General features: G+C 38.5%; 1 protein-coding gene and 1 long non-coding RNA gene across 2 annotated transcripts in view; one reads left to right on the plus strand and one right to left on the minus strand.

Moving 5' to 3' along the window:
* LOC124057782 overlaps nucleotides 1-10,732 on the plus strand; it is a 1,110,263-nt gene that overhangs the window by 1,038,168 nt on the left and 61,363 nt on the right. The window lies entirely within an intron of this gene.
* figla (folliculogenesis specific bHLH transcription factor) lies at nucleotides 630-5,492 on the minus strand. Its single transcript, XM_046386323.1, has 6 exons — nucleotides 5,168-5,492; nucleotides 4,140-4,286; nucleotides 3,941-4,030; nucleotides 3,061-3,210; nucleotides 1,925-1,989; nucleotides 630-805 (listed from the first exon to the last, which is right to left on the minus strand). The coding sequence occupies exons 1-5, from the start codon at nucleotides 5,351-5,353 to the stop codon at nucleotides 1,972-1,974; spliced, it is 591 nt and encodes a 196-aa protein (XP_046242279.1). The 5' UTR covers nucleotides 5,354-5,492; the 3' UTR covers nucleotides 630-805; nucleotides 1,925-1,971.

A 10,732-nucleotide genomic window follows, 5' to 3' on the forward strand; every position in this document is an offset into this window, starting at 1 on the left:
TTATGTCTATTTCTAGCTTTTTTTTTCCCCTGAAAAGTGTTGGTGTCATATTGGACAATCCCTATAAAATTTGGTACAACAAAGGAAACAAAGTTGTACAGGCTGATTTGTCACTTACATCTCTTTTTTCTGTAAGACAGATTATCAGTACCCTGACAAGCCCACTGACAAGCCCACCAGTAATGCCTGATGTCAGGGAGCACCACCTGGGCCTCTGGATAGTCATGAAACCTTGTATCTTGCCCATGGACACTTACGTTGCTGGACATAAGGTGATCTTAAGTTAGAAACATGTTTTTCAGAGGTAAGATGGGCAGTTTCCTAGTCAGCATGCTCATTCTGATAAAGTACCTGATAAAGTGAGAGGCAGCAACATCCACCTGTTAAGAAAATTAAAGCTTATAAGGTGAAACAACTTGAAAAACACGCCATTAGATTACATTAACAAGTAAACATTATGAGAGCCAGAAATGTCTCTTCCGTCAAAGGACAATTCAGGAAAGCTGATAATCTTCATTTAATGTTTAGCAAACACATGTGGCGCCATGAAGTTTTAAGGTTGAAAAACGGGGCATCTATTCAACTCAGACAACAGAGAAAACAACAAACCCTTTAAAAGAGTGATTTTGATAACAGAAGCTGTCTTGTACATTTTATTTAAGGGCTGCCAAGGATACAGTTTGTAAAATGAAAATAAAAACTCATTCACATACTCAAACAAAATTTAAATTCAAAAGATAAATTAAATAGACAAATAAAATGGCATTTTGTTAAAGAAAAATCCTTTCTTCAAAGCAACAGCCCCCTAAAAATAAAACAATAATTAATCTAAAGTAGCACATTTCCTTTTTCAGTGAGTTATTTCTTTTATTACATTCAGCGACTTTTTGATATCTGAACTCCCCTCCTCCCATCCCCATACTAAACTACTGTAGATGTTTTCCGGTACACCCTGACAACCCTGTAAGTTCTGTTTAAAGCACTTTATTGACCCCATTAAACAGTGATGCTGTGTCAACAGACAGACGTCAAACATTCATCCAGAAGAGGGCACTGTAACAACACATTTCAAATCTATGGCGATGAAATACAATGCAGAGTGCTCCTGTATTGTTAAAAAGTAAAGCATAGAGGCATAGAGTTACACACACACACACACACACGAGCTGGGTGACGTCAGAAAATTACCCATCACACCTAATTTTAAGCTGAACAGAGGTCTAATCAGCCAGAATAACTGAAAACATGTGCATCAGTGTGGGCCAGTCTGGGCCTGCCGGGGATATATCATGGTTTAACAATGAACACTAATTAATAGGTAAATTAGCATAACAATAACATTTGCATCTGGTTAGAAAACTGAATTAAGTATCCCACTGCAAGGATCCAACATCACAGCAGACATTTTGACTTTTCATTGTAGGATAAGCACAGGTGTCACTGGTATCATTCAAGATGGCTTTATTCTATTCAAGTGTCCCAGTAAAAGCCATAACATTTTATTCACTATTTTAATTTGTGCTTTTCCTATTGTTGCATGTCAAACTGTTAACTGTTAGAAAGGCCTGTGCTAAATTTGTACCTGTCATCAACTGACAGTTTCATTACAATGACCATCATTGTTTAGACCACATGGGGACAATATTTGTATACTCTTGCATCATACTCATATTATAATATATTCATACTACACATAGAGCACATACAGAGAGGAAAAAAATAATTTTAATGAGAAATAAAGTAATTATATATATTATACTGTTATTATCACCTGCTTGACAGTTAAATACAGTATGTGTTTTAACAATAATTACACGCTTCAGTGTTACTTTTCAAAATGTTGTATTACACTCAACTGGATTTTACCTGAAAATGTATTTCTGATAACTGATTGACATTAGTATATATAAATAAAAACACTCACCTGGTAGGTTTTCAATAGTGGTCCAAGCCTTCTGCTCTAAACACCACTCAAAATGGTTGAGAAATCTGTGGAATAAAGAGAAGGGGGACGACGTCTGAGCTCTCACAGTGTTGTTTTTTCTGGCTGAGACTACACGCAATAAAAAGTACTTTAGAAGTACTAAAATCTGCCAGTAATAAAACATTTTGAGGACATGGCTTAAGCTTCAGCTTTTCACTTTAGACCGTAGTGGAAACTTGTGCTCGAAACAACATTTAAAAAGAAGTCACATTCAAAATCAGAGGGTAACAGGTTCACCTCAGGAATGAATCTCAGGAAGGGAATATAAGCAAAATGTTCTATGGGGTTTATTTTATCACAAACAACCAACAATGGAATCTGTTACTTCTCTTGCCCTGGTTTAAAAAAAAAAAAAAAAAAAAAAAAACCCTTCCCAGCATCCACCCATATATGAATTTTCACTGACCAAGGACTGACCAAGCACTTCAAAAGAAAAGCGTTAACAAGTACTCTGCGTAACTAAAAAAATAGCTCCAACAGACATATTTCCTCATTTGAGGCTTGTTTAGCTAGAGAAACAGCTTTTGCGATAGTCACAGGATGTTTAAACCTGAACAGCACATCACAGAATTCTGCAAATAGCATAATGGTTTAAGTGTGTGAACAACGGAAAAACATGTCTTGGCTCGATCTAAACATCTTCACCTTGAATTATCCAATCAGATAAGAAGGCACTTGTGAAGATGGTGTGAACATCTCAGACGTGTGGTTACACCAAAGGCAAATTGAGTGTTGATTGCCAGTTGTAATTGTATCGTATTCCTGCCAGATAATTTCTGGAATTAAACGTGTCTGATTGCCTATTGTTTGGAGGCTCTTTCTTTAGGTTCGTGTTTGAAGGCTGCCTGTTTCCTGTTCAAAAGGATACATGATTTGCCTACAACTGATTTTGCATTCACTTATCAAATGAAGTGAGGTGTAAAAGAACAGAACATATAACTGATTTCCATTCACACAACACGCAACTGTCATAAAAGGACTGAGGGAACCCACATAAGGAAAAATACCAGACAGCAAGCGGGAGGGGGGGGGGGACAAAAGGCATAATGTATAAGTAGAAAAGTTAAATGAGTTACTGAAGTCTGATCGGGTGCTACTTGAATGATGAACTGGTATGCAGGCATCACACAATGTTGCAGCACCAGTCTGGTCATATCTCCATCCTCTGTGGCCGGTTCTGGAGGCAGAGTAAATCCCTCTTCTATGTGCTCATCTGACATGTTTAACTGTCAGGAAAACACATGTTAGTACAAATATATCCTCTTACTATGAAATGATGTGATTTAGGCTTGAAAATGTACATTATAGTTACAATGAATTTAAAAAACAAACAAACAAAAAAAACCTCACAAACACTACAACAAACTCCTAATGCATCCATAAGGTCAGAATGTTCTAAACAGTGAGTGAGACAAATAACTAAATATATAAAACTCCCCACAAACACAAGAAAGTGAGATTTAAAAGAGTCAAAGTCAGTTAGCATATGAAAACTTGATGACCCTTACTAGAAAAACATAAAAAATCTTAAACATAAAAAGGTCTCCAATGCACCACTACTCGCATTTCCAATGAATGTATGAATATAATTTAATATAATAAATGAATATGCGCTTTACTGTGTGAATGTCTGTTTGGCATCCCTTAAAGACAAATGGAGCTGACGTGTACATATTATAATAACTTGATTTCAAAACATTTTACACATAAATTCATAATCCAATTACTTTGATTGACTGCCCTGTCCCACAATGCAATGGGATAACATTTATGCTGCACATGCAGAACCCCGCTGCAGTCTGGTTTTTGTTGTGTTGTATCTGTATTCCAGCTCAGTACAACTTGTTGCAACAAGTTGCTTTACATCAAATTAACAATGTAGCAGTCACCACCATAGTTGTTTATTTCCACTGCACAGCGGAAAAAAGAGGGGGAAAAAAACCAAACAACACTCACATCATCCACTCTCCATAGGTCATTGCCCAAGTCTTCAGTCTGACCATAAGTGATTGCATTCTTTAGGAAATCAGTCCCAATGCCATCATCCTGAAAAATAGAAAATAACACTAATCAACATTTTAAAATAAGTGGCAGCACTGTCCTTGGAAAACAGAAGGGCAGTTGTCATTTGAGTCCTGATGAACACAGTACTCACGCTGTCTGTATCCTGCAAAACTGCAACAAGCAATCGAATGTATTCCGTCGCAGCCTTAAGTGTGTCCACTTTACTGGGTTTCCTGTCTGGTCTCATTAGTGGTACCATGCGCTTCAAGCGGGAGAACATGGTGTTCAAGTTCCTGATCTGTACAGAAGAGGTGCTAAACTTTCACATGCCAGATTAGATCTCTGAGGTTATAATGTAAACAAAACCAAAAGATGATGAAGAACAACAACACTACAGAAGTGTCCGAAGCTGTGACGTTTATCTTGATGTCATCCGTCTTTGCTGGCAGTCACAGAGGGAGGCTTTGTGCAGTTTTCTACACAGCTCTGTACAGAAACTGGTGCAGCGCCCAAAGCCAGCACAGGTCTTTAGATGTTATTCTGGACTCAGTCATTCTTTTGAAAGTTGCATTTCAAATCAATGTATCCAAAAGAATGTTTTACCAACCATCAACCATCAAAAAATGTCAATGCAAGTCATTACTGTCACAACACTATTAAAAGAAGGTGTAATATCTTCCAGAGCCCAAGTTGAGACATGCCTGACAAATTAGAGCGCGGAAAACTGTTTTAACAGCATAAACATTCATTCATTTATTTTCCACATTTTTGTAAATGTAATTTGCTTTCCTCCACTTGCTGCCAAATGCTTTTACAAATCTTGAAAATTAGAAGAGAAATTATTTTTAGCTAATATTGGCTCTGTGTATTTAATAATTATGTAGAAACTATATTAATTACAAGTTTGGATGCAAACCAGAACTAGTTGACAGCATGAGCTTGAAAAAAAAAACCCTTAATGCTGAAATGAGCCTTATTTTTATTATTGTGAAATATAATAACAGGGATAAACAAACAAAAAACACTCACTCTTCATAGCACATATAGCTAGCAACGAAGGTACCTGCCAGCACATTTTCCTGAGTAACAGAGTTTGATATAAATGTTTGTTCCCCAGGAGCCTGAGCCTGCTTCGTGCTATGAGACAGTTACACGACATTACTGCCATTGAACACTTACTCTCAGTCGCTCCTTGGCGTTGACCAATTCTCTTTTTTTCACAGTTTCACTGAAGTCTTCGGCGACAAAATATGAGCCGTCTTTTCCTCGTTTGAACTTCTCAATGTTGCTGTGTACAGGAAGTGCAGACTCGCCTGTTAACCTCTTTAAAATATCGCTCATTAATTCCTCCTCTGGCACCTTCATTTTGACGAGTGATGAATGCTTAAGTTGTCATTCTGCTGCTCTGTGTTGTGTCGTGTCTTCGTGTAAATAGCAAAGACAGGCGAAGAGCTGCGATGTCACACCTGTGCTGCGGGTCTAATTAGGCCCCCGACACCAGAGGCCATCACATCTGTCAAAACATAAAGGAAATAAAGGAGAGAGAAACAAGAACAGTTGAAGGACAGGAGAGGAATCAGGCCTCCTTTATATGAGTTTGCATTCCAACATTTTTGCTTGTGTAAATGTCAATGCCATGTCGTGGCAGGGCATTGAATTTCTGAACACATTCTTTGTGTGTATAAATCTAAGAAGTGGTCTTTAACAATTCGTCACACGAGGGAAATATTTGATGCCAGGTCCTTGTAAACAGCGCCCCCATCCCGTTTATGTAGGAAAAATGTTGATGTCTGAACGTACTCCGTGTGGAGTCATTTCCTTTGTTCACCTCAAGGACCTTTCAGCCTTGTTCTGACCTTTTAATACATTTTTGGAGGAACTGCAGGTCATGCTGTCATCATAAGAGCTGGAGAGAGACCTGGCTCATATATCAGATAATAGTGGTTTATTCCAAATATATTCATACTGGTGCTTATGTTAGCCATCAAGTAACAAGAAATTAAAGTACAGAATAACTGTGTCTTAGTCTATTTAGAAATTGTGTCACCCTTATATGTTTAATCCACCAGAGAGCACTGACAAGTTTATTTTACACTGTATTTAAGGAATCCATATCAAAGTTTTTGTTTTTTAAGTGATTTTTTTTTCTAAAATACTAATATCAGTGTCTACCTCAAAAGCCCAGTGTCAGTCAGGTTATATTCATCATTACAACTTTGTAACAAGGAATTTCAGAAAACTGCTGAAGGTTGAGGCTGTCAAAATGATGTTGGTTGTTTGATCAAACAGTGAATTTGAGATTGTATCCCATCTTCTACCAGTCAGTATTGATATCTGGTTTCCATGATTTATCTTTTCTTTACCTGACCCTTATTTTAGTTGCCTAAACACAACTATATCTACAGTAATCAGTGGGTGGCACAAACTAGCCTTCAGGTAGGCATTTTCATATGAGGACTTGTGCACCCAATTTCATCTATTGAGCATAAGTCATAAGTTTATATTCACATTAAATTATTGATCACTGCCATCAAGACAACTATAATGAAGGTAATATTAGAGGATCCTTTATTTATGCTGCCATTTGAATGTACTGTTACCCATTTCAGCGCTATGTACAAATCCAAGAACACTTTTCTAAACAAGGCGCCAAAGCAATGGAATTTCACTGCGCACTGCTGAGCCCCATTTCATTCAATGACTGCTCCTTTCCTAAAGAATACCCAGGGTTTCATCTTTCACCTAGTTAATGCCACTTCTGAGTCAAAAGGAATGAGGTCATTTTTGCAAGTACAGCAGTTACATTACTCACCAGATGACACAAATGTCAGAACGTAATGCTGCTATTATGTGATGAGCATAAAGACTACAACCCTGTGTTGTGCAATGACAGCCTTGTCCTTGTGCCTTATTCATTCACAGCACAGCTCAGCCAGAGCACTGACAAATCTGAAACTAAAAAAGCAGAATTGCACTGCATTTTATCATTCATTCATTTTCTAAACCGCTTATCCATCAGGGTTGGGGAGCTGGAGCCTATCCCAGCTGACTACGGGCGAGTCGCCAGTCAATCACAGGGCCGACACACAAAGACAAACAACCACACACTCTCACACTCACACCTAGGGGCAATGCAGAGTAGCCAGTTAACCTAATGTGCATGTTTTGGGGATTGTGGGAGGAAGAGAACCTGGAGAAAACCCACACAGGCACAGGGAGAACATGCAAACTCCACACAGAAGGGCCCAGACCCTGGAACCCTCTTGCTATGAGGCGACAGTGCTAACCACTGCACCTCTGCGCTGCCCTGCATTCTATCATATTGGCCACAAACATGCTTGGGCCTCATCACTCACAGATGTTGGTTTTGTTATTACATCACGATCAGGAGTCTACAGCCTTGCTGGTAACCGGTGAAGTGCTGTCTAGGCAGAGTGACGCTTTCAGCTAAATGCAGTGGCATCTTGGCATGCCAGTACAGTTATACTTGGCAAGTACAACTGGTTTTGGATGAAACCAGGGAGTAAATGGACCCAAATGCAACACACAGAACAAAGTCAGTAAGGAGCAATAACTTTATTAATTAGGTAAGGGAAGTGTTGCTGAGGAAGTAGAATGTTCCACCAGGGAGCAGGGCAGGTCAAAGGAGTGTACTGAAAGGTTCAATAACAAAAACGCTTTTTAGCAAAAATTTAGCCACAACGAAAAAATCCTTCTTTCTGAAAAAAACCTCCACAAAAAAGTCCAATAACATAACACAAAATTCCTTCTTCAAAAAATGAAGGGAAAAAATCAGTCTACTTTAACAAAGGAGAAGGCAGGAGGCAAAAACAGAAACAGGCAGGGTCATCAACATGCAAGGCAAACTGGAAATCAGAGTCATGCAGAGCAGAGGAACAATCTGGCAATGAGAGATGGACAGGGGTTGCCTTTGTAACCTGTGTGGAGAACAGTGACGCTGATTGAGGTGATAATGGGCTGAAGGATGAAGCATCCAGGGGAAAACAGAAAAACCAGTGACTTATAGACAGCAGATCATGACACTGGAAGGAATTTGGTCATAAATTAAGGATCAGATAATGATGGTGCCAGAGGAAAAATCAGCTATCACCAAAGTTGTTATAGTTTATCCTGAGGGAGACACAAATGTTAAAAAATAACATCCAAAAAGTTTTCACTCAAAACCAAAAATGTCAACCTCATGGTGGTGCTAGAGGAAAAGTCAGAGTATGAAAAAGAGCAGTGAAATTCCACATTCATACCATGTAGGCCATAAATATCTGTACGAAATTTGCACGCTCCTCCCTGCAGACAAATCATACTTCCAGCCATCACAGGGTGGAAAGGATGAGAACCATCAAGACCAAAACGGGCTGTTCAAAGTGTCTCGAAATAGATATGAATCAGAAGGACTTTACAGTGTATACAAGGGATCTGTTTACTGAAGTAGTGCTGGTGGGGACAAAAGTCTGATACTAAAAGCACTGAAAAACCCAACAGTTTGCATCACTGATGATGGGAATTCACTATAGGGTGTATCCTAGTATCAAAAAAATCAAACAACAATCAGCCTTAAACTTAATCAAACCATTTGTTTTGTGTCTTTGGCTAATGTTACACTGGCACATTAGGAGAGGAAGTTCCAATATCCTGTAAATTGTTGTGTGTTATGTATAATGAATTCATTTTGATATCAGGGAGGACAACATTTCTATCCAACAAGGTTGCTTTTGTTAACCAAAGTGACACTTTACACTAGTCTTTGCACATGATTCTCTGTCATCCATCGTCCATCTTGCTACCAAAAAAAACCCCCAAACACCTCAAGTTGAGGTTACTTGGGAATATTCATTCATAAAGATCTAATCAAAGGTCACAGCATGCATACATAAACAACACAAGTTGTACGAAAACATCAGGAATCCTTCGACCCTGCTTGTATCCTTGAGCAGCATTTCATAACACATCTTATTATAATAGGTCAGACTTTCCTCTCTCACAGCTGGCCTTCAGGCTCCTCATGTTGCCTAACAGCTTTTTTCTATGAGTTACTGGGGTTTTGCAATACACTGTTTTTTTTTATATTTTGAGTATAATTCTTTTTCAAAAATTCTATGGATAATGCAGTAACCCATCCATCCATCGATTTTCTATACCGCTCATCCGTCAGGATCGCAGGGGACTGGAGCCTATCCCAGCTGACTACAGGCAAGAGGTGGGGTTCACCCTGGGCTGGTTGCCAGTCAATCGCAGGGCCGACACACAAAGACAGAGAACTACTCACACCTAGGGGAAATGTAGAGTAGCCAATTAACCTAATGTGCATTGAATTTACTTATACCAAGTTCCTTTAGGCTGCACCTGTGTACATGAATGGCAGACAAATGCCATTTATCATCATGGGTGTGAACATCACTGCCATCTCTGAAAAATCATAATGCAAGAGCAGTCATGGCTCAGCTGGGTATTTGGCTCTTTGTTTGGCCCTCTGGTTAAATGCCAGGTATTGCTTGACTGCTAGCCTCTGTGACCAAACATAACTTTATAGCTCTTGCTATAAATAGTTATTCATCTGATACCTGGATGATCACTGCTTATTTCACCACAGGGGTTGTCCTGTCATAGTTTCAAGTGCATGCATATGTGGCTAGGGACACAGATAGTGTGTTAATGAGGAGCTACTTCCTGACCTGTTCCTTTAGCATGGAACAATAGAAGTTTCTGTCACAGTGTAACCCCATCAGCACATCTGTGGAAAATAATCTATTATATCAAAGGGAACAAGTGCCTGTAGGACACTGAGCCTCACATAATATATACAACACAGATATAGATTTAGATTTTAGAAATAGTGTTCTATTGTACAATCCTGATTGAAAAAAAAAACTTGGGGTGCAATAATTTACAAACCAAGTGTATTTACTAACAGTGGTTTTGCAAAGTGTTCCTGCTCCCAAGTAGAGATAGTCATTAAATCATGTGTTTGAATCGATACTATTGCATGTTAGCAATGAACCTGTTTACTTGTGGAATATTCCAAACAAGTGTTTTTTGATCAGTACACAACTTTACTGGTGCTGATGCTCCTGTCCCAACCTTTTTGCAATGTGTTGCTGCCATCAAATGCAGAATAAGCAAATATTGTCAAAAATCAGTGAACTCGATGAGATCAAACATTAAATGTACTGGTTTTGTACAGTTTCAACTGAGTCTATATCAAAAAGGACTACCAATTTATCTTAGCATCCTAATTTAACTTAGCAATCCTAATTACATTTACCTGAGACTGGTGGTTTTCAATATTCAACTATTACAAACAATTTACAGTGATATTGTAAACACGCAGGTGTTCAGCTTCTGAGACATGTACAGTAGGCTCAAGACTCAAAGGCTTTTAAGACACCATATGTCATATAGAGTACACATTCATACAGCGGTGTGAAAAAGTGTTTGCCTCCTTTGTGCTTCTTATTTTTTTGTATGTTTGTCACACTTGAGCATTTCAGATCAAACAAATTTAAATATTACACAAAGATAACACAAGCAAATACAAAATGCAGTTTCCAAACCTACACGGCAAGTGTGACAACCACATACACACACACACACACACACACACAAAAGAAGAAACCTCAAAGAGGGCAAATACTTTTTCACACCACTGTAAATGTGATATATGTGTGTGTATAATGCACATTTAAGAAGCACTTTTAGTATGAAAAGTCATAATGTGCAAAGTAACTA

The sequence above is a fragment of the Scatophagus argus genome, chromosome 4, assembly GCF_020382885.2.
Source record: "Scatophagus argus isolate fScaArg1 chromosome 4, fScaArg1.pri, whole genome shotgun sequence".
Classification (NCBI taxonomy): domain Eukaryota; kingdom Metazoa; phylum Chordata; class Actinopteri; family Scatophagidae; genus Scatophagus; species Scatophagus argus.